Here is a 25,735-nt window from a genome sequence, read left to right as displayed (position 1 = left end):
CATGAGCGTAGGGGGTAAACTTTTGAGATTGGAACTCGTTTTATTTTTTTGGGCTGAGCAGAATAATACACTTAAATATTGAAAATATTCATTGGTGTACGCCGGACTCGAACCCGGTCCAATGCTTTGGTAAGCAAGGGCCGGATCCGATAGAGCTACTGCGCGCCTAAATTTTATTTAAATAATTTTTTATTGTAAGTTATTAATAGGTTCATTTCATAAAATTGATGAGGAAGTTTCAAGTTACAAAAAGTTTTTTCCTAGATTAAATATTTAATAATTTTATTTCACTTGAGTTATTCTATAGAAAGATAAATTTACTTTTAAACTGAAATTACCTTTAAAAGAATTCATTAAAACAAAATAATTAATTTTATCTGTTGAAACTATTACTATTACTCTGTCACAGTTGATGCATGATCTAATTGAGATTAAAACGCTTGATTTCTTGCAGAATTCATACACACTAAAAAAATTGCATCAATATTTTTTTATTATTTTTACATGTAGCATTTTTTGATAAATTTTCTCTATGAGAATTTATTTGTTAAAAAATCCTAAAAATTGTATAAAATTTAAGTTCAGTAATTTTAAAGAATTAATTTCATTTAATTAAACGCAGTAATGTCAATTTAGTATTTGTTACATTTTACGTTGGAATTTATCAACAAGACTTTTAACGGGTCATTCTACTTTGAAAGGCTGAAAAAAAAAACACTATTTCGACTAATTTTTTTTTTTTTTTGGAATACATGTTTAATGATATATGACTTATTTAACTTAATAAAAACACTCATAAACCACAACAAAAAAATTTTATTCTTCGATTTTACACACTTTTTAACTACGAAAAAATGACAGTGAAATAGGAGTCGTCGAAAAGTAGATAGGTTCACGCTATTGAAAAAAATCTGAATAACGGTCCATGTGAAACAAAAAAGTCAAATGGTTTTAGGTTTATGGTGACAATGGCTATATGACGTAGTACAAGTATTAATTTTGATGCAAAAATAACAAAATGTCGGTCAAAAAAAAACGAAAAAGTACTTTTTGTTTTGCGTGGTTTTTCGCCAAAAAATACATTAAAAATATAAATTTTGCAATAATTCGACAACGGGATATACTGATAACAGTACAAAATATGAAATTAAAATTCCAAAGGATCAGTTCAGAAGTTTCTGAGATTTTTTCAACAAGCGGTTCAGAAACGCTCTGGTACACGCACGAGCTGAGATGAGCAAACACGCTCAGGTAGTAGCATTAAACGTACGAAAAAATATAATAAGAATTCTCCGATCTTTCTAAAATTTTTTCATACTATTTTTGAATATATTTTACTTTCGAAAGGCTTGTTTGAAAGTGTTATAAACTATGGTATTATTGCTTGGGGTGGGGCATATGACAACTCCGTCAAACCGCTAGTAGAAATTCAGAATAAATTAATCGCTAAAATGAAAATAAAAAATGAGTCTTTGATGTCTTTAAAAATAAAAGATACTTTTGTTGTTGATGCTATTTTATATTATTACAATGATTGTAAAATATTGTACTCTGAAAGAATACTTAATATTCGTAATAGGCAGTTAATCTTACCTAAAGTGAAGAAGACTATTAACACCAAAAATGCTTACTATATAGCAATTATAGTATATTACACTACAAGGGCAGAAAGTTGAGATTCCTGCACTGCGCGCCATGATGCCCGAGGCGAAGCCGAGGGCATCATGTCACGCAGTTCAGGGCTCTCAAATTTCTGCCCATGTAGTGTATACTAGTTTTCTTGCTATCCGGTCAAAAGTACGCAAAAAATTGCGTTGAAAAAAACTGATGCCTGCACCCGACATTTGCGGCACGAGCGAAGCGAGTGCTGCTGGTCGGGGGGGGGGGGGGACATCAAATACACCTGTCAATAAAGATACTAATTTATAATCTATCATATTACTACTCTTTTGAGAAAAGATCTTAATTTAATTAAATAAATTTAAAGTTATAAATATATTATGAATTAACTCTGATTTTAAGAATAACCCTGATTAAACAGAATGATTAAAAATGATTAAAAAATTTTTAATCATTTCAAATCATTTTTAATCGTTAAAAAATAATTGAAAATGATTCAAAATGATTAAAAATTTTTAATCATTTTTAATTATTAAAACATGATTGAAAATGATTCAAAATGATAAAAAAATTTTTAATCATTTCAAATCATTTCTAATCGTTAAAATATGAATTCATCAAGTATTTTTAGTCCCTCGGCTAAAGAGGGAAGCCCGTATGCACTTTTAGGTCCCCGGATTCTGATTAATTATATTATTATTATTATGCTTTACTTGTACACCTCTCGGTTTTTACAAGGCTGATTCCTCTTTTTCTCCTAGCTCTACGCTTTTTCTATTTCTCATATTGGACCTCAGCGAGTCCCACCCGACACTTCATTTCTACTTTTAATTTTTGCGGCTGTGGACCGACTTGTGCTTTCTGTACCGTATTCACCCTGAACCTCACCTTCTCAGGCTGTTGGAACAGAATCATGGGGAAACCACAGAGAAAACCCATGATAGTACAGTCGGAGCTGGGCTAAGGGTACAGTGATAGATAAGAAACTCTTCTTTATCGACCACTGGAGCATTAGGCCCCTCTCCTAGTGTGCAGAGATCCCTCGCGCTAGCCAACGCTGACTAAAATGGTCACCTATTCAAGTTGTTGCTTAAATGTGTGATCGCCCAAGTCAGGCGTGTGCCACCCGGCTATCTCTGCCACTTCCAGAGGCTGGCAACGTAACGTAACGCACATATTTTTAATTATAATCACTGAAAAATATTGGTGCATGCTGGGATAGAACCCGGGTCCCACTCTTTCGAAAAGCGAGCACCGAGCCGACCAGGCCATTGCCAGCCAGGGATTCTGATTAATGATGTTTACGTATTTTTTACCGAGGATCACGAAAAACTAGGTTATTTTTCTCGCTGATGGTAAGTTTAATTGTTAATAACAATTTAATTGTTTAAAACAATATAAATCAGGAACGACTGATTTGACGGGAAAGTTTAGCAAGAAAAAAAGTTTTAAAATTGAAAAACGAACAAAAAATGTCCTTATCATTTTTTTGATAAAGTGAATATTTTCGGAGATATCTCAAAAAACAACAAGTAGCGGTCAAACCTCTCTGTCGCGCGCACACAACCCACGGACTCTAACGACGGACGACAGGCAGAAAAAAATACAGAGACGAAAAAAAATTCAATTCTCGGTAACCATTTGAGATTAAGAAAGGAAACTAAAGGAAATCATAGAGTAGACTCTACAGAAGATTTCCAAACTCATAATCGATCGATCAACCCCATGGACACCGAGTAACAGCCCCATAAAGGGCGTTTTATGACTTATTTGACGAAAATTTGACTTTAAAAATTCATATCTCAGTGTTCACTAAAAATTAAAAAAAGGAACTTCTAAAAATTGTAGAGGAGACTCTATGAAAGATTTCCAGACTCATAATCGATCGATCCACCCCATGGACACCGAGTAACAGCCCCATAAAGGGCGTTTTTTGTCTTACCTGACAAAAATTTGACATTTTAAAATTCATTTCTCGGTGTCCGATGAAAATTAAAAAAAGAAACTTCTTAAAATTTTAGATAAGACTCTATAAAAGGTTTTCAGACCCATAATCGATCGATCCACCCCATGGACACCGAGTAACAGCCCTATAAGAGGCGTTTTTTGACTTATTTGTCACAAATTTGACATTTAAAAATTCAATCTTTGGTGTCAACTCGAGATTAAGAAAGGACACTCATAGAAATCGTAGAGTGGACTTTACAGAAGATTTCCAGGCCCACAATCGATCGATCAACCCCATGGACACCCAGTAACAGCCCCATAAAATGCTTTTTTTGACTTATTTGACAAAAATAAGTCAAATAAAAAGAAACTCCTAGAAATTATAGAGTAAAGCCTACCAAAGATTTCTAGACCCATCATTGATCGATCAACCCCATGGACATCGAGTACCAGCCCCATAAAATGCTGATTTTGACTTATTTCACAAAAATTTGACATTTAAAAATTCAATCGGTGTCCACTCGAGATTAAGAAAGAACACTCATGGAAATCGTAAAGTGGACCCTACAGAAAATTTTCAAGCCCACAATTAATTGATCGACCCCATGGACACCGAGTTACAGCCCCATGAAGGGCGTTTTTTGACTTATTTAACAAAAATTTGACATTTAAAAATTCATTTCGCGGTGTCCACTGGAGATTAAAGAAAGGAACTTGTGAAAATTGTAGAGGAGACTCTATAGAAGATTTTCAGACCCATAATCGATCGATGCACCCCATGGACACCGAGCGAATAGCCCATAAAGGGCTTTTTTTTGACTTATTTGTCACAAATTTGACATTAAAAAATTCAATCCTCGGTGTCCACTCAAGATTAAGAACTTAAACTTATGAGAATGATATAGTGGACTCTACAAAAGATTCCCAGGCCCATAATCGATCGATCAACCCCATGGACACCGAGTAACAGCATCGTCAAGGGCGTTTTCTGACTTATTTGACAGAAATTTGACATTGAAAAATTCAATCCTCGGTGTCCACTCGAGATTAAGAACTTAAACTCATGAGAATGATAGTGGACTCTACAAAATATTCCCAGGCCCATAATCGATCGATCAACCCTATGGACATCGAGTAACAGCCTCATGAAATCCTGTTTTTGACTTATTTGACAAAAATTTGACATTTAATAATTCATTTCTTGGGGTCCACCGGAGATTAATGAAAGGAACTATAAAAAATTGCAGAGGAGATTCTATAGAAGATTTTCAGACCCATAATCAATCGATCCACACCATAGATACCGAGTAACAGCCCCATAAAGGGCTTTTCTTGACTTATTTGTCACAAATTTGACATTTAAAAATTCAATCCTCGGTGTCCACTCGAGATTAAGAAAAGAAATTCCTAGAAATCATAGAGTCGACTCTACCAAAGATTTCCAGACCTATAATTGATCGAATAACTTCATGGACACCGAGTAACGACCCCGTAAAGCGCGTTTTTCAACTTATTTGTCAGAAATTTGAAGTTAATAATTCAATCCTTGGTGTTCACTGGAAATTAAGAAAGGGAACTCTTCTGGAACTCTTCCGTAGAGTCTACTCTATGATTTCCATAAGTATCCTTTTTTAATCTCGAGTGGACACCAAAGATTGAATTTTCAAATGTCAAATTTTTATCAAATAAGTCAAAAAACGCATTTTATGGGGCTGTTACTCGGTGTCCATGGGGTTGATCGATCGATTATGGGCCTGGAAATCTTTTGAAGAGACAACTCTACGATTTCCGTGAGTTTAAGTTCTTAATCTCCTGTGGACACCGAGAATTAAATTTTTAAATGTGAAATTTGTGACAAATAAGTCAAATAACGCCCTTTATGTCAATTTCTCAGTATTTGAAATGATTTATAATGATTAATTGTGAAATTTCTAAAATGATTTACATGATTTGGTATGATTAAAAATGATTAAAAAATTAATCATTTCAAATCATTTTGTTTAACCAGGGAAAAAAAAAAACAGAAAAATGAAATAATAACCGTAAAATGCATAGAAAAAAAAATTAAGAAAAAAATCTGTTTGTGTATTTTTTCAAATAATTATTTGTTTAATAATGAATTTATTTATTTAAGATTATCTATCAGGATAAAAAATATTTCTCGTTTCTTTTGGTAATTTAAATATTAAACAAGTCTCATTTCATTAAAATAAATATTTATTTTTTATAATTAACTTAGTTTCAACTTAAAATCATTGACACATAACAAGACAGATGAAAATTAAATTAGCCGACATTTGAAACTTTTTATAATTTATTTTATTGATAAATAATTTTTGAAAAATTAAAACAAAAATTTTCACATGTAGAAAATTATACGTGGAATTTTTTAAAAATAGTTTTTTAGTTCTAGTTTTTAATTAATAAAAAAATCAAAAATTGTTGAGTGCCGGTTAACTTAATTTTCATACAAGACAGATACATTCATAACAATCACTAGTAAGGGTAGGCTTATAAACATAAGTTCTAGAGTGAACGCGACTACCGACTTTCGGGCTTTCTGCCGCTTCGAGTCTCGTTGTCAGTGCATGAATGCATTATTTCAGCTCCCCGTCGTAGAGCGCATGCGCGACTCGACCACGGCATAAAAAGGGTCTTTCTGCCGTGAAATCGCAGCGGGAAACCCGTACTTTCGACCGGCGTAGTAAGAATAGTATATTACACATCTAGGGCAGTAAAATAAGAAATGTCTCAGATCACATGTAATTGTTGTCCGAGGCGAAGCCGAGGTCAATAAACATGTGATCTGAGGCTTTCTTATTTACTGCCCGTGGTGTGTATACTATTTTTCTCCTCGACGGAGGCGGAAAGCGGCATTTTCGTTTAGCGCAGCGGGAGGAAAATTGCCGCTTTCCGCCCGGAAATGAGAAAAAATATTATAATAAACTACCAAATGAGTTAAAAACAATGAATGTATCTAAAAAAGTACTACCCGGGAAAAAATGATTAGATATGAACAGGCATGAGTCTTCAGGTCTGATCAGATATGAAAAATGACCGGGTCTGATCAGACCTGGCCAGGCATGTTCCTGTCTGATCAGACCTGTTCATGTCTGACTCGATTAGGTCCATAAAAGAAAAAAAAAATTAGGAAAACGGTTGACCTTAAAGGCCATCCCTGCAACTTCCCGCTAACTCCATACCTAAACGCTCAACATTTCACTTATTTTGTTTTTGAGCTCTTTGAGCTCAAAAGTACAATTTCTGTGTTATTTTGAGATCTCCGAGCTCAAAGAGATAGCTTTCTTATGCTTTTGAGCTCTTCGAGCTCAAAAGTCTGATAGAAGTTTGATAAAACACTATTTTTTGAGTTTTCAAACCGCAATAACTTTTGAATGAATGAACCGATTTTTACGTGGTTGGTGGCATTCGACACAGTTTTTGAAACCTCATAATTAATTTTTAAGCCGTTCAAAAGTTATAAGAGGTTTACATACATACACACACACACACACACACACACACACACACACACACACACACACATACAGCCGCACGGACACCATCGCGGGAATAGTCAGGGAAGCTTCCTGTGACCTTAAAACGTCGAGATCTGATGAAAACTCAATTTTCGCAAAACGGGGTTAAACCAATAACTTCCCGAATTTTGAAAATCTTCGATTTTCTTAGCGGGAAGTTAAAAAGATTTTTGCCGACGGGGATTCGAACCATGTACGTTGCGCTCTTCATACTGATACTTTACCTGTTAACCCAATGACTTATCTTAACTTTACTGTACCTTTCAAACTACTTTAAGTAATTTAAATTTTATACATGACTTATCTTTATAGTTAACGGAGTACTATACTTAATTTATTAATTATTAATGATTAATTATACACAGTAAAAAATTTCGCGTCATTGAGTCAAAAAATTTTGTGTTATAAATTTTTATGTTAAATGTTTAACACTTTTTTGTGTTGATTTAACAAAATAAGTTCCCTCCATTAACATATGGTTTTATGTAAAGTAAAAAAAAAATTTCTTCAAGGTTTATTCCGTAATTATAATTTTATTGTTTTCTTTTAAAATTGAAGTTTTTTTTAATTAAAACGTATAGGAAATGAAGAATTATTTGTGTGTTCTACAATTTAGCTGCCTTTGACACTAATGCAATGGACCAAGGCGTAGTTTAAAATAATAACAGACACCTTGAAAGGACTTATCGCCTATCGATATCAACTGATATATTTTGGTATTTTCACGCTATCAAACTCAAACTTTTACTAAATAATCTTATTTTTCGCGTATTCAATGGAACACAGTAAAAAATTTGATGTCATTGCGTCAAAATTCATCGTTAAAAATCATCGTTTTGGCATGGAAAATTAAAAAGTTCATGCTTATATAAGCCGAAATTTTTTATGAAAGTTGTACATTTAAAATTTATAAGGAGATAGAAACTGATACGTCATACGGAACAAATTAATTTTAAAAATAAAACTGCAGTCTATAGTTCGATAAAATTTTTCTTCCAGACTTAAAATATCATTTAAGAGGGCAAATCATGCATGAACAGTTCTTGTCAGCTGATATATGGAGTTTTAATCCTTATCTATTTTACACTAGATCAGACATGATCAGACATGGACAGGTCTGAGCGTATTTAACGATTCAGACATGAACAGGCATGGACAGGTCTGATCAGGTCTGAGCATATTTAATGCTTCAGACATGAACAGGCTTGATCAGATCTGATCAGGTCTGAGCGTATTTAATGCTTCAGACATGAACAGACATGAGCAGACATGAACAGGCTTGATCAGGTCTGAGCGTATTTAACACTTCAGACATGAACAGGCATGGACAGGTCTGATCAGGTTTGAGCGTATTTAACGGTTCAGACATGAACAGGCATGGACAGGTCTGATCAGGTCTAATTTCAGGCCTGATCATACATGAACAGGCCTGATCAGGTCGGATTTCAGGCCTGATCAGATATGAACAGGTCTGATCAGTCCTGATCATTTTTTCCCGGGTAAGAAGAAAAATTTGCCGATTTATTATAAATCTGAATTGTTAGTAACTTATGGTTTTTTTTATACCTTTGATATGATTGAATAGTAATTTGTTCTTTTTTATGACATTTGAAATTTTATGCTTTTCATTTCTGTAAAATTATGATGATTTGTAAAATGTATGAATAATTTTTTTTTTGTATTTTTTCTGGTTTCTATGCACAGGTGTAATGCACCTCTATAGAATTTATATGCAGAAGTAAATAAATAAAATAAAATAAATTAGAAAAACCTTTAACCAAAAAACCAAGTTTTGAAGATATCATTATTTTAAATTAAGCAGAAAAATTTTTAAACTAAAAAAATATTTTTCAAAATTTTCCGCTCAATCCAAGTAAATTTTCTTTTTGGTGTAGAAAATAGTAACTTTACAGTATCTAAAAATTTTTAAATTCATATGACGTCTTCAAAAATGATGTAACTATTATTAGACATTTCAAATGAAAGTGACAGTTGAATGTGTCATTTTAGAAGAAACGTAACGCAATAAATTTAGAAAATAGTGAAATATATGAAATTTATTTTTAGTTTATTTTTATTTAAATAACTTCAAAAATAAAATGAAACTCGTTTGTACATAACGTGGTTAGTATTAGTCACTGTTCTTTAGCGCCATTCATTTGTAATCCATATGGTTTCTGTGCCGAGGTTATCAAACAGTAGTTACCACGCCTGGAATGAAAAATCCGGTTATTAATAAAATATATAAATTTAAATATATAAAAGAGTAATTTATATTATTCACGCTTCACGTGGTGTTGCATAACCCATCGGAATGATTTGCAAGTCTGTGGGTGAGGACTTGCCATTGGATGAACACCTGACAGCGAGAAAAGCTTTCTCCGATAGAAGGGACTCTGCATAGAAAATCCATGAGCGATGATGGCTGCAGAAATCTAAAAAATATAGAAATATATATATAGACAGATATAAATCTAGGGCACTTATTATAAAGCTTGAATCAGTAAAAATTCACAAATAAGAGAGGATGGAAAGAAAAAAATTAATGAACGAAAAAAAATGCTTAAAAAAAATCGCTTGAAAGAAGCCAGACGCGGAATAAAAAGCTAGCCCGCGTTTTATAGCAGCTTCAAAGTGCTCAGTTCAAGAAATGTTGGATGTTAGATGGTGATGGAAAGTTGCGGCAAAATTAATTTGCAAGTAAAAAAAAATTTCTGGTTGTTTATTACCGTCTTCGCTATAAATTGCTGCAGATTTAGGGCACCCTGGTTGGGTTCTGATTCCGCGGTTTGGCCAAAAATCAACGTGACCAGAGCCAAGGGTTTTACCATAGAGACCTGCGTCTGTGTGGATTATATCAACGAATTCTGCATCTGAACTTGATAGAGGATTTCGAAGGAGATTAAATAGAGGACCAGCTGGATCTAAACCTTTATTAAAATTTCATTAAAATTTTATTATTATTATTATTATTATTATTTATTTGCTATAAAAAAATGTCATTCGGCCTCACCCGAAATGGAAGGTAGATTTCATGTGATATGAGATTTTCTTTATTTAAGATATTTGTTATGTAATTTGTTGAATAACAAATGTCTATGTAATTTTTAAATTTTCAATCCGCTATAACTTTTAAACGAGTTAACCGATTATCACGTAGTTGACAACAGTCCATGCAGTTTTTTTGAATTCTATGATGAATTTCAAACCGTGAATCGATCAGATAAAAAATTTCGGAATTTGTTTGAAAAAAACGCTTTTTTTGATTTTTTTCGTCAACGATATCTCACAAACGAATCAAGCGATTTTGACCGGTCCGGCGGTGATCGACGTAGTTTTTTGATGTTAAGAGCTGATTAGTTTTTAAAATCGGTCGGTAAAGCTGTTTAAAAGTCATTCTAAAAAAACGACATTTGAAAAAAAGTTTTCATTATTCTAAAATTTTTGAATGGCCCATAAAATTAATAAAAATCTTCATAAAGTATAAGTGTTATAGGTCAAATTGGAGGTAATATAATCAGCTTCACCATGGAATTTCCAGAAATGAGCTCTTTTCTGTCAGTCAAAAGTTATTCACGGTTAAAGTTACAAAATTTTAAATGGCCGCCATTTCTAAACTAATTAACCGATTTTGCTCATCTTTGAACTCGACCTCGGTAATTACCCAAAGAATATGTATACCAAGTTTCATCAAGATCGGTTGAAAACTTTTCGAGATATCCTGATGACAAGGGTGGTTATATTACACACATACATATATATATATATATATATATATATATTAAATATGTTATATATGTAAGTTAGACGACAGTTTTACGAGAAAAATACAGAAATGTATCAATTTTCGGAGGTTACCCCATAAGACCAATGTTAAATTGCTCAACTTTAAAGTTAATTATTTATTTAAATAATCGGGCAATCTCCTTCAAATTTTCGGAATTTGTTTAGACATATTTAAACTTCATATTAAAGAAAAATCAAGCCTTTTATCAAAAGTTGTCTTGGTGCTCGTACTTCCTTAATGATCCGTTTTTATGTTGTCAGAAGCATAATTTTTCAAAATATTGGTCCTACGGTTCTGGGAATCGAGACTTTTTTTGGGGAAATTTCCTCCTATTTTTGAATCTGTTTTTAAATTTAATAAATCTTCATTAGTTTTTGAGATATTTTCAAAAAACTAAATCCCCTTTTTTTCAGTTAATTGTTAATAACTTTTGCAATTTTTAAAAGCAGAACTTCATTTTTTTCAAAAATCATCTAGATACCATTCCGAATCGAATGACAGCTCAATAATAATTTTCGGAGACTGCTGAAAAAAGTTAACCAAAAAGTCACTTGTTGGCTAGACTACAACTACCGTATTGACGAGCGCTACATAAGAATCCGTTGACGAATAAAAATGATAGAAAAAGATATATTTTATTAATTTTGAAGCATGAATAATCTTTAAGTCAATGAGACTTATGAATAAAAAATTACGAAAAAATTAATTTTCTTGTCTTCATTATTTTTGTTAATAAAATTATTTTTAACTTCTATTGTACTATACTATAATCAATTAAAGCATAAAAACTATTTTTTTAGATCATAAATATTCCTAAAAAAATTGTATAAGTCAGTTCTTTTCGTTAAGAAGTAATTTGATACGTGTCCATCGATAATTGAAAACAAAAATTACCGAACAAATTTTAATTAAATTAGCTATTAAAAAGAAGCTGTTGATTCTTTAAATTCGACAAAAAATCATCTTTGTAGAGAATTTAATTTCCTACAAAACCGTACCAAGGTTTTTTTCATATTTGGTATATTTTATTTTCTATAATCAAAAAATAAGTGAAAAAAAACTTTTTTTGGCGAAAATTCTTCTTTTTACGAGCGCTAATTGAAAAATGAAGATAAAGCGCTCAAATTTTGACACAATTTTTTTTTCGTAACTCTAAACGAAATTTTGATATGGGACCGAAAAAAAAAAAATCTTCGATTTATTTGGCACAGTCTAATATATATATATATATATAAATTTTTTAACCAATGGTATTTTTGGAACCTACTCGACTAATTATAAGTTATAATTTATAACATATGATAGCAAAATCAGGTGAAAATTTCACCTTGAGGACTAATGCAATAGTTAGATTTCTAAAGAAATCTACCTAAAAAACTAACCAGTAATTCTTGGCAATAAAGGATTGATTTTTCTTCCGGCGGCGCCAGCAACATGAGAACCCATCGAATGCGCAACAATGTGAATTCTTCGAGTTATGGAATGATCCGCACAAGACATATTACTAATTGCACGGGCCAAATATCTACCGACAGCTTCAACACTCTCAACAACTCCCAAGTAACTTTCTTTAGCAATCAGACTCCAGTCGACTGCCATGACAATGTGATCCCCTCGAGTCATGTATGCTTTGGGCAAACAATATTTTTTTTTAATTCAAAATGAAATCAAATTTTCAAATCGAGTAAACATATGTACAAATGAAAACAATACGACTATTATTGAAAATAAAATAAATATTTGATCGAACTCCAATCACTTTACCATCAACTATTGTTTTTACGCTGGAACTGTTGACACTTTCGGTGTACCCGTGGATGTAAATAGTTATATTTCTATGGTCATCGATTTGAGAAAGTAAGTTTTTTGAATTGTTCAGATTTTCATCAATGTACTGGCTTGCATCGTTTCTGAAAAATTTTTTTCTTAATTAAAATTTAACAATTGGTAATGAAATTAAATATAATTCAATGGATTGGAATAATTATTTGAATTTGAAAATATATTGAGTGACGTTTATAGTCCGGGGATTTTTTTTATGACGAAGAAAATGACCTAAAAGCTATTAATTTTAAAGCCAATGATTTTTTTAAACTTCAAAGACATCCTTCTTAAAAATTAATCAAGATAATATCGTTTTTATTTCTTTTTTTACTGTAACCGGAAATATTATTAATGGTGGATGTCAATTTTTTTTTAATTCTCTAAGCTGAAGATTAAATAAAATTTCACAACATTTTATATTTTTGAATTCGGGCGTATACTACTTGATATTTAGTTGGGTTGAAACATTGAATTTAATGCACCTACTAACCGAGTTTGTAAAGGTAATTACTATTTTTAGATGTAATTCCGAGTAAAATAGAGTTATAATAATTAATATTTAAAACTTTCAATGTTTGAGCGGACTTTGATCTTTTTTTTTATTTTAATATCCAAATTTAATTTATTTGTTAAAACAACTGCGATGTAAATATTTTTAATAATTTTTCAAATAAAAAAAAATATATTTTTTAATAAGCGCGTATAAAAAATTTATTTTCAAAACCGAAAACTTTGAATTCTTAATTTTTAAATTTATTTCACTGTTGAATTTTTTTGTACGGAAAATTTTAGCAATCATTTCAAAAAATTAATAAAAATAATTTAAGCACTCAATAAAAAAGTGAAAAAAAAGTACATTGAATATTTTTTACTTTTACAGTAGAAAAAAAAGTTTAATAACTAAAACAATTTCTACCGAAATGAACACACAATATTTTAAAAAATTGCACCTATAGTTGTTGTTTACAATTTTCACTCGCGGAATTCTTTTAATAAAATTTTCTCGACATAATTTAATTTATAAACAATGTATTTCAATTTAATTATCTCAAATAAATTCAATAAAATTGATGAAATTAATTAATGTTTACCCCGTGTACAAGCGTAAAAAAATAGAGTCCAACTTTTCCTGCGTCACAGCATCGGCTAAAAAATAAAAAAAATTCCACAAATTACAAAAAAAATCAAACCTCACCGCTAAAAAACTTACCGCTATTAAAAATAAAAACAAGTAATACTAAAAAACAAAAGTACGAAAAACTACGACAATTAGCCATGGTGATGCACCGTAAGTAAAATTTCAGCGTTCTAAACATAAATAGTGTCCACATGGTACATATAATTGCTCTACTAGCACAGTGGTCAGCCACCGGTGTGAGTCTTATCAGAACATTTAAATTATTCAGATCAGCGGACAATTATTTACGGTCGTGTTATTTAACTAACCGGCTTATCTAACTGACTACCCATAAAACAATTTTATATCACGAAAAAACAAAGTGACGGCGTGCAAAAAAGATTCCGACTAGAATATAAGAATTTACTTGTTGGATATTATTTTTTATATTTTTCACAAGGTAATCACTTTTTATTTATTGCTGGTTGTTAATTATTTATAGCTTGTACAGTTTTTATCGTCTGTTATAATTTGTGTAATTAATGTGTATCTAACTCGGTCTACCGTAGCAATCATACACTTTAATTTATTTCGTTTCCTCCCTTCCCCTTGTACTTGTACTTACACTAATCCTAATTCTTATATTAGAGCTGGCTGGCTCTTTATAATATTACTATGAGTATTAGTACTTGATATTCCGACGGCGTACGCACAACTTGTTAGGGTAAGTCAGCCCTATTTATTATTTATCCAGGAAGACAAAATTTACTGCTTAGCCTGAGTCCCAAATTTCATTTTTCTGCTTTGTATTTTACGATATTTTTTGTATACTTTAAATAATATCGCTATTTAGTTCATTTTTTCTTGATTTAAGGTTCTAAGAGCTCAGGGCTCAGAGGGTTAAAAAAAATTTTAATGGTAATATAACGTGTTGAGATTTTTATAATCCAGAGGTTAAATCTCCAGGTTTAGCATAAAAATATTTATTTAAGTAAGATATGAGGAAGCGATAATTTTTTATTCAAAAAAAAATTATTTATTCAATTAAATTTATTGAAATTTATTAAAATATTTATCCGAATATGTTGGACCGTTTTATTACAAAAGAATATTAACAAATTTTTTGTTCTTTACCGGTTTTCAATGTACTCGCGTCGTAAAAAGCTTTTTATTTACAGAACGTGAGTTTGATACTGATTGTAAATAATGTATAATACTTTTTCTAGATAAAAAATATTCAATCTCGGAACGTACATTTTATTACATTATGTTACGGCTGAGAATTTGGTGCTCGACAAGGTGCAAAAAAATCATTTTTATTATTTTTCAGTGCATTAAATTCTGTAAAATTTTCAGGGTGCGATTATATATTGAATTTTTTTCGATGCATAAAATAAATTTAACTAGAATAAAAAATTTAAAAAATTGCTGAATTAAATATAAAATGTTTTACACTTTTTTTTTATTTTTTAACTTATGATAAAAAAAATTTCCACGGATAGAAATTTTAAAAAATAATTTTTTGTTTTTTAACCCTTGAAAGAAAATTAAAAAATAGTCCAATTTTTGTTGATTTCAGTTGGATAAAAAAAAATAGAAAAATTATAGATTAAAAATTTTAGTTAATATTTTAAACAGTTAAATTGGTAATTTAATGAATTATTTCACTAAATTTTCGACAAAAAATTCGACCTGAAAATTGAATAAATTTTTACTGTCAAGAAATTAAATTTTCACTCATTTCAAATTATCCAAAATGATAACTCGCAATAAAAATCAATGAAACCCTCTCTATTTTATTTATGAAGCGTAAATTCATACTCATCCACTTGCACATCTTTATAGTACAGCGACTATTACATTAATCCATTACATGATACAAAAAATGTTATTAAAATGACTATATATGAAAGCTCTAAAAGAAAGGACTGTTGAAAAGAATTCTGAAATTAAAAATATTAGTATTTAATAGAGCGTGTAGCTCGACATGAGTAAATTAAATTGCGTACTCTATAGAGCTTAGGGTAAAGCCACCGTGTAATCGTGTGGGTCTGGATTCGATTCTCAGCCGGGTACTCGGTGCTATTCAGCGGGATTACTTACCCCAATTTATTAATGAATTCCCCTTAAATAATCCATCACGGCAAGCAAATAAACAAAAAATAAAAACTTACTTCTTTTGTTCGTTTTAAGTCATTTTAATAAATTAAAATATAAAATTATGCATATATGCATTTGCAAATTATTAAATAAAAAAACTTTCGTCCATCACTCAAAAAGTATCATAAGAAGATAAATTAGCCTCTAGAAGTTTTTAATTTAATGTTCTATACTTATTAGGGTGGTTCATTTCCGCAAATTTTTTTTTTTCGGTGCTCAATCAAAATATTAATCTACATATAGAAAAAAAAATTCTTACCAAGTTTTAGCTCTTAATAATAATTTTAAGTACTTACAATAAAAATTTAAAGTTTTACCATTTAAAATGCATGTAAAAAAATTTTTTTTTTTTTCAAATTTCTAATGCTTACCCGGCTTTTACAATATTGCAAATCGGTTTGATGGACCTTGTGGGGAATTTCACGCTCTTCAAAATAGCATTAGAGTTTTTTTGTGTAACTCGCACTGGTTCATCGGTAGGAGTTGTCAAAGTACAGATTTTGAAAAAAATATATTTTCTATCAATTTTTCGAGCAAATCGCCAAAAGTAGGAGGAAAAAAAGGACTGACTCATAAAAAAAAAGTTATCCAACCAATATATATATATATATATATATATATATATATATATATATATATATATATATATATATATAACCTAAAAAGTGTTGCAATAATAGTAAGAAATTATGGAGTTTTGTAAATAATAAGTTAGGCAAAAATGATACGACTAAGACTGAAATTAATTCTATAGTATGTAATGAGGAGGTGTTAACTAACAAAAAAGTCATTACAAAAAATTCATATCCTAAGTAAAAGTTATCGCGCGATAAATATAATCTCTAGATACGGTAACGTAACCGGTTTAGCTGAAGAAATTTCTTAGGTAAAAAATGAAGATGAATTTTTACAATTGTTATTTAAGAGACTAGTTTAGACGGAAAAATGGATTTTTGAAACTTTGATACTAAAATGTAATTCTGTACATGAAGAATAACGATCAACAATAATTTTCTTTTCTCAAAAAGAAAAAAAAATAAAAATAGCACCATCCCTAGTAGAAATGAAATCAAGTTTTTAGCCAGTAACTGGCCAGTTTTACTAGACTTAAACCAGTAACTGGCCAGTGTAATATCAAGTTTCTGTCTAGTAACTGGCCAGTTTTACTAGAGATCTAACAAAACATTATGGCGGCTTTAGTGAAACTGTCAGTTACGAATTCTGAGGTTATTAGGCGTTATTAAAATTGTCAAATAAATTCAAAATAATGTTTAATAAACGATATGATATAAAAAAGTTTCATTTATGTGTACATTATAAAATAGATAACATCATTAGACTGATAGACTAATAATAAATCTAACAATAGAATAAGAAAATAATTATTTTGAATTGGAGATTTGTTTTTAATGCCCACAGTCGCAATTTATATATTGTGTCATTTTTTTTTCACTGCATCCATTTTGAAATATATACTGGAAATTATTTACACGTTAATAAACACTAATTTTGATTGATTTATACTGTTTTTTAATAATAATAATAATTACAATAATGATGCGTACAGGTTAACAAAAAAAATAAACAAACATACACACACTAGTAAAGATACACTGTCGGTGTAACTAATGTTTATGACTTAGTTGTAGGTGGCGCGATTTCAAGTTTTTACTCGATATCACTGGCCAGTTACTGGTTTATATCCAGTGAAAACTCGATTATTTCTGCTAGGGATGTTATTCTTTCTGGCCATTGTGCCGATTTCGTTTTATTTTAGCTCGAGGCTTCACAACATGACGAAGAATCTCATAATCTCACATATGATCATATTCTTGGGAAAATGGATGCAAAGTTCACTCAAATATCCAATATATTTTATTTTTTTCTTTTTGTATACTATCCACATACATATATTCACATATAAAGACTTAAGAGCTTAGTTGATCTTCCATTTAATCAAAATTACATTTCACGCTCCACTCAAGTGAAGTATTTGTTTTTATAGCAAAAAAAAAAAAAATCCGAATCTTTTTGTTACCTTTTATGGAATTTTTTTGATACTCTCCGGCATATAAAATAAAATAAAATAAAAAGGTCAAAAAAATAATGCCAACAGCACAATAGGAGGAAAAAGATAGAATTTATGTTACCCGCACGGAAAAAGTATATATTCTGAAATATATTCCAGAATATATCCGAGAATATATTCTGAATATATTCCGAATATAACCCGTTTTGCCCAAGGAATATATTCCGGAATATATGGGCATGCACTCACTTGTATTCCGTTTTACTCAAAATTTTTCTCTGGTCTATAGTCTGGTCTGTTGTCAGATCTATGGTCTGATCCATCATATATATTCAGGAATATATTCAGGTATATTCAGGATATACTTTTGAAATATATTCCTTGGGCAAAACGGGCTATATCCGGAATATATTTAGAATATATTCTCGGATATATTCTAGAATATATTTCAGAATATATACTAGAATATATACTTTTTCCGTGGGGGTAAATACATTAAATTATGTTATAATTTTTCTAAATTTTTTAAAACTATTTTAATTAAAATTTTTTCCACTTTTATAATTTTTTAAGGCGAATAAAAAATATTCGAAATAAAAAATCTCTTGCCTTAATTTAGAAGAAAAAAACTTAAACATTAATTAACAAAAAATTAAAAATAATTCATGTAGCGGTACCTCACTAATTGCTAATTAGTCATAATTCAAAAGTTTCTAATGAGAAAACTTTGTAAATTTTTTTCACGTATCTTAAGCGTACTTGCGTTATAAGTAACATTTGATCTTCTTTAAAATTTTCCAATATAAGTATTAGGGTGGTTTATATCCGCAAAAATTTTTTTTTTTGGTGCTCATGCAAAATATTAATCTACATATAGAAAAAAAAATTCTTACCAAGTTTGAGCTCTTAATAATAATTTTAAGTACTTATACGTAACAATATAAATTTAAAGTTTTACCATTTAAAATGCATGTAAAAAAAATTTTTTTTTTTTTCAAATTTCTAATGCTTACCCAGCTTTTACAATATTGCAAATCGGTTTGATGGACCTTGTGGGGAATTTCACACTCTTCAAAATAGCATTAGAGTTTTTTTGTGTAACTCGCACTGGTTCACCGGTAGGAGTTGTCAAAGTACAGTTTTTGAAAAAAATATATTTTCTATCAATTTTTCGAGCAAACCGCCAAAAGTAGGAGGAAAAAAAGGACTGACTCATAAAAAAAAAGTTATCCAACCAATATATATATAACCAATATATAACCTAAAAAGTGTTGCAATAATAGTAAGAAATTATGGAGTTTTGTAAATAATAAGTTAGGCAAAAATGATACGACTAAGACTGAAATTAATTCTATAGTATGTAATGAGGAGGTGTTAACTAACAAAAAAGTCATTGCAAATACATTCAATGATTTTTTTGCTGATATAGGTGCTAATTTAGCTAGTAATATTAATGTTATTGATTGTAATATAGAGAAAAACATCCCACATGTAAATGATAGTCTCTTTCTACTACCGACAAACCAAAAAGAAATTGAAGCTACTATACGTGATATGAAAGATAAAGTAGGTGGTGTTGATGGGATTAACAGTAAAGTTCTTAAAACTATTTCTAAAGATATAAGTACTCCACTAGAACACATTTTTAATATTTGTATTAGCAATGGTATTTGGCCGAATGCTTTAAAAAGTGCAGATGTGGTACCTATCTATAAGTCTGGTGATAAACACTTAACTACTAACTATAGACCCATACCATTGATTTCAAACTTAGCTAAACTTTTTGAGAAACTCATTCATGTTAGATTACTTAATTTCTGCTTAAAAAACAAATTAATTTCAAATAAACAGTTTGGATTCATGAAAAACAGAGGTACAACTGATGCTGTAGCTTATACTTCTAACTACATTTACTCTAACTTAGATAAAAATTTAAACGCCAACTTTGTATAAGTAGAAATCATTCTTTGAAAAATTGCACCAAGCAGTCCCGAGATGGCATATTCTAACATTGCTCTAGTTAATTAGCATGATATAACCGTCTCTATTGTCTTTGTTGACAAATTTGATCCTTTATGGCATACCTAACCTCAAAATAATTTTCTCATTGTTTGTTGTATTAAGTGATTAATCCGAGAATCAATTGACGCTGATACTAAGACAGAATAAGCCAATTTTTTAATAAACTATATTCAAATTACTATTTTAATATCAATTTTTTGCTGTCACTTGTGTTTAATGGTATATATCGTATTTAAATTAGTTCTTGATATTCTTCAGTATTTATTTGATTAACTTTTTAACCTAACTTTTGTTCATTATGACTGAAGTAATTGGTAATAGGACATATAACTATTTAGTTGGCTTTCAAATTAAAGAATTTAATTGTTATAAATTGTCTACTTATGGTGACTTTATTAATTTATTTATGTATAAACATTTGATGTTAAAATTGACTATACGTATCAGTACTACCGAAGCTATCGATGAATTAGAGGCTATGTGGGATAAAATTGGAATTCCCACGACACTGAAACGAAATAGTATTCGGAAATTTGAAAAGTTTTATGACGATTACAAAGACATTAAGAAACGAAAATCTCTTAACAATCTCTCAGACAATCAAAAGCACAAAGTGGAAAATTTTGTTAATCAATTGAACAAATTATTCGATATTGCTGATAATAGTGAAGTTCAGAATCTTCCAAGTGATTTACAATTATTTTTAGAAGAATGTCGACAAAATGATGGCAATAAATGTTTACCATTAATATCTAAGTTAAACGAAAATGCAATAGTACTTTCTGATCAATCAGTTTTGCAAGATATACAGGATGAAATACAAGATACAAATAACAACATTGAATTTAGTAAGTATAGAATTCTATTCACACTGATGATTGAATTGTCATTTCTGCATTCATAATAATGAATTTATCCTATTGTCATATTAAATTTCACACTTTTTGGCATTCATTTTTGCGATTTTTAGTAAATTCTGTCGTCATATCCTTAGAATATTGAAAAAGTTTAGAATTTTATTTTTGTTAAATAGACAACTTAAAATATGACATCGGTACAGAAGATGTTATAATTAAAGATATCCTGGACGAAAAAAAAAATACTCTACTACCCTTCATCGAAGATCATCTACAGGTAAAAATATTGTACAGTTTGTTAGTAATGGAAAAAATTATTGCTAAGTTGTGCTTTGTTTCTCTCACTGAGTAAACAATTTTCATATTTTAATATTAACTACATTTCATTTTTTACAGAATCGAACTTCAAGAGATGACTATCATGAACTTTTAACGTTGAGTTACATTTTTTTAGGAGGTGTACCAAACAAAGGTATAAAATTTAGAGCTCCTGGTGCGATGCACCATGCTCGTTGGCTATCGAAAGCTATCTATAGTTTAAAAATATATATGTTCAGAGAACAATTTCACGTCAACCCTTCAGAATTGTTAGCTTTACGAGAAGTTTGCTTATTTATTGTTTTTTTTTATGTTGAAGCATGGTTCGTAGCAACAAGTGCTATTGAAGCTCCGTATCATGACTTAAAACTATTTCAAAATTTATTAGAGTATAAAAAAGATCACCCAAAAGTTACAGAAGCTGCTTTAGAGAAACTTTCCAAGCATTTGTGGTACTTAAACGAAAATCTTACAGGCTTGGCGCTTTTTGATCAAAAACTATCCCGAGAAGAAAAATTAAAAATAGTTGATTCTATAAAAAACAAAAAATCGAGCAATAGTAAATATCCTCGATTTACTTTAGATAGGAAAAAGCTTGAAATAATGTCGTCTAAAAGTATAAGTGATTTTGTAAGTCAAGAATCTCTCACTATTTTTGATAAGTTTAATTTGACGTGTGAATTTCTAGACATCGACCCTGATTTGTGGGAAACAGATCAAGAATACATTACTTGCTGCGAAACTTTCAAAAAACTACGTGTTGTTAATGATACTGCCGAACGATGTGTTGCACTCATTGAAAAATTTAACGAGTTTGGTACATATGATGAAGATCAGAAACAATATTTATTATTAATGGTTCAACAATGTAGAAAAGACTTTCCAACGTACGCCAAAATAACTATATTCAGCTTTAAAATCTTGATGTGTTTTCAATAACATTAGTAATTATTTGAAATTTATTAACTTGTTTTTTATAACTATTTAGATGTTTATCACATTTCAAGCATTTTACATAATAACGTAACCTTCTATATATTTTGATTGAATTTTTGTTTCTTTTTTATGAATTCATGTGTTGTTTTTGTATTCATTATGAGTAAAAAATCATACTAATTTTAAAAAAGTTCTTAGTGTAGGGAAATATAATGGTAATAAATAGAAAAAATGAATCTAAATAACATTATGAGTTAGTATTTATCAATTTCTTACGTTTTCCGGTATAAAAATGGCTGTAAATTAATTAAATATTTTTTTTATTTTTATTTTATTTTATTAATCTCGTTACAAAAAAATTCTATAGAGGTGAGTATAGCACCTGTGCATAGAACGAGTACATATTAACAAAAATATATTCTATTATCAACAATCTCTTAATATATAAGATAGTAATATAGTAATACTTAACTTAATACAGTGCAAGCTAAAAGAAAATCTACCTAGCAAGCTAGTTATTTATATAAGTTTTATAAGTAATATTGTTGCAACACTTAAATTTATATCACGATTTTTAACTAATCATCTATTTTTATCCATTCTCTCAGTTTTTTGTTTATTAGTTTCTTCTTATCATTCAAAGTTTTCATCTCTATTGGTAATTTATTGTAATATTTTAAAGCTACATAATAAGCACATTGTGTGTAAATTGTTTTACTTATTTTTGGTAGTGACAGTTGTTTATGTCTTGTACAAGTTATTTTATCATTATAGAGATTTATGCAATCTTGATAATAGAAAGATAACGCAGTGGTAATGAAAGTTTTTCTGATCCCAAGGGGAGTGTTGTTGATATTAGTTACGCACAATTTACTTAGTAATCTATTTTGTATATTTGAGATGATTTTAATTGACTTATCATATGCACCTCCCCAGGCAATAATACCATAATTTATTATGCTTTCGAGTAGCCCATGATATATTATTTTCATGGTTTGTGGATTTAATATTCCTGTCAGTTTGTAAAATACAAAAGTGAAATATTTGAGTTTTTTGAATAATTCCAGAGCATGGTTGTTCCATCTCATATGATTATCAAAGTGTATTCCAAGATATTTACAATGTTCAACTCTTTTCAACGGCTTATAATTAATATGTACTTCAAACTCAGTTGGGTAACTATCTTTATAACTGCCGAAAGTTATAAATGTAGACTTATCTATATTGAGAGAGAGTTGATTCTCTCTAAGCCATAAATCAGTTTTATGTAACCATTCAATTATTTTATTTTTAACTATTAGCCAGCTTTTTCCTGAGCATAATATGGCTGTATCGTCAGCATAAGAAACTATGGTATCATTCGATAAAACATTAAAAATATCATTGATATATATTATAAATAATAGGGGCCCCAAGACAGTTTTCCGTCTAAACTAGTCTCTTAAATAAAAATTGTAAAAATTCATCTTCATTTTTTACCTAAGAAATTTCTTCAGCTAAACCGGTTACGTTACCGTATCTAGAGATTATATTTATCGCGCGATAACTTTTACTTAGGATATGAATTTATATTTGTTGTTTTTAAATTTTAGCTATGATGGCAATTTTTTATCCATTCGTTTGATATTTTGTTAAAGTTGTCAGAATTAATCACAGCAGCAGTAAAAGTCACTTTTACGGTGTTAATAACTTTTTTTCATGTAGCAATTATGCTAATTTTTGTGAATAATCAAATTTTTAAGGCATTAAACTGATAAAGTAAATAAAATTTTATTTATTACGGGAATTTTTAGCAGTATAAGCAGTGTCTTTTTAGGGACAATCCAAAATTCTAGCTAAAATATAAAAATAATGCTGGATTTTTCTGAAAAGTATAAGACTATAAATTATTATCTTGATCTTATTAATCTTGTTTACAATTTTCGATATTATTTTCGATATTATTATTATTATTATTTTAATATTATTATTATTATTTTAATAATTTGTAGCTAGCAAACACTTACTTGTAATCACCAATTGTTAGTAGTTAATATTCTGTTTTTATATGGAAATTTACAATAAAATTTTTCAATTAAAGTAACTACAAAGTAGTTGGTAGTAAATTCATTCGAAATAGATCGAAGCGGTATGTATCAGGTGCTCTATAGCCGCAGGAAGCAATAAATCTCTTAGGGTGATGATGTCGCGTCGATGATACTGATGTGGTCGTTTAACACAAAATGTTTTATTTTAAATAGGAATTTAAAATCCGTGAAAAAAATTTTTATGGATATCTATAGCAAATTTTTATAATAAAAAATAATAATAAAAAAATTTTTTTTTAATTAAACGAAAATTTATCTTAAAATTTTGTATTTGATAAAATTAAATAAAAAATAATTGAAATAATAATAATAGAAATTAAAAAAAAAAATAAAACCTATATGTTGAAAAATTTTTTATTCTTTTTATATTAAATATTAATTTGTTGGTTATGTGAATACAATAAAAATTAATTTCAGAAGTGCTCTTTAAAGAGGTAAAAAAAATTATTTTTATTTCATAAATTAATTTCTGAAATTAAACTCTCTCGTAATGAGTCGATTCGGCGGTCATGCACCGTCGATCATAAATTCACAAATGATTTTTTTTATGGGAAAATAAAATTTGTCGATTAATAGTTTACTTCATTTGGAAATTTTTAATTTTTGATTCACTTAAATTAAAAAAATTTTGTTTTTATTTATTTAAAAAACTTACGTAAATTCTCAAATTTTTAATTAAAAAAAAAACGTTTTTTTACCATTGTCTAAATTATATTCCGAAAATTTTACCCTATGACAGTCTTTTGAAGGATGTGTCATGATTATGAAAGAGGAAAATTTATGTACTTAATAAATTTAGTGTCAGAAAAACCTTTAAAAACCCGACGACAAATATTTGAATTAAATTTCAGCTGATACAAATATCAAATAACAAATTAAATGTTTAAATTTCTTAGCAATAAATTTAAAGTGGATGGCAATAAACAATCTGGAATCTAAACATCAGTCAACACAGATTTAAGCCACGTCTCGTGATTTATTTTCCCTAGCACGTTCTATTGAGAAAATAACCACGTACTCTGAAATGATAAATTTACAGATAGAAGAAACTTAAACGCAGTAGAAATACACAGTCGAAATTCATTTACGCCGAAATTGAAAAAGTAAAAACAAGTAAATAAACAAAATAAAATAGTGACTGATAAAAATAGGCATGAGAAGCTTACGAAATAGAGTGAGTGCTCTTCTCCGGTTATACTACACTATACACTGATAGAAAAATAATCTTGATTCAAAAAACTTTTTTTCTTCAAAACTTGAACTCTTGAAACTAGATATAGATAAATTTCAAGAATTTTTGTCTCTTGGTTCAAGATAGGCGATAACATTGATTCAAGATGTTACCGACTTGTGTTAAGAATGGCTTTTTTTTGAGTCATTAATTTACTTATTTCCAAGAAATAATTTTTTTTTGGTATAATAATTTGTGAAGAAGGTATTATAAGCGAGAAAGCGGAGGGGTGTCGCGATCGACGGCACCGTGGGCCTCATC

The 25,735-nt window shown here is 29.5% G+C and overlaps 2 protein-coding genes and 1 long non-coding RNA gene across 8 annotated transcripts in view; 2 read left to right on the top strand and 1 right to left on the bottom strand.

The window, feature by feature from the left end:
* The window catches only part of LOC123265109 (RYamide receptor-like), a 172,842-nt gene that overhangs the window by 48,886 nt on the left and 98,221 nt on the right, over positions 1–25,735 (top strand). The gene's annotated exons all lie outside the window — the stretch shown is intronic.
* On the top strand, positions 14–25,535 carry LOC123265181. Its single transcript, XR_006509524.1, has 3 exons — positions 14–194; positions 7,494–7,505; positions 25,524–25,535. It is a non-coding gene; the product is annotated as an uncharacterized LOC123265181 (long non-coding RNA).
* LOC123265133 (pancreatic lipase-related protein 2-like) lies at positions 9,165–14,176 on the bottom strand. The gene is made up of 7 exons (XM_044728782.1): positions 13,928–14,176; positions 13,809–13,863; positions 12,658–12,803; positions 12,276–12,521; positions 9,836–10,036; positions 9,391–9,541; positions 9,165–9,317 (listed from the first exon to the last, which is right to left on the bottom strand). The coding sequence occupies exons 1-7, from the start codon at positions 14,046–14,048 to the stop codon at positions 9,242–9,244; spliced, it is 996 nt and encodes a 331-aa protein (XP_044584717.1). The 5' UTR covers positions 14,049–14,176; the 3' UTR covers positions 9,165–9,241.

The sequence above is a fragment of the Cotesia glomerata genome, linkage group LG5 (genome assembly GCF_020080835.1).
Source record: "Cotesia glomerata isolate CgM1 linkage group LG5, MPM_Cglom_v2.3, whole genome shotgun sequence".
In the NCBI taxonomy this organism is placed as follows: Eukaryota; Metazoa; Arthropoda; class Insecta; order Hymenoptera; family Braconidae; genus Cotesia; species Cotesia glomerata.
The sequence above is the reverse complement of the archived record's forward strand: the minus strand, read 5'-3'. Positions and strand labels throughout refer to the sequence as shown.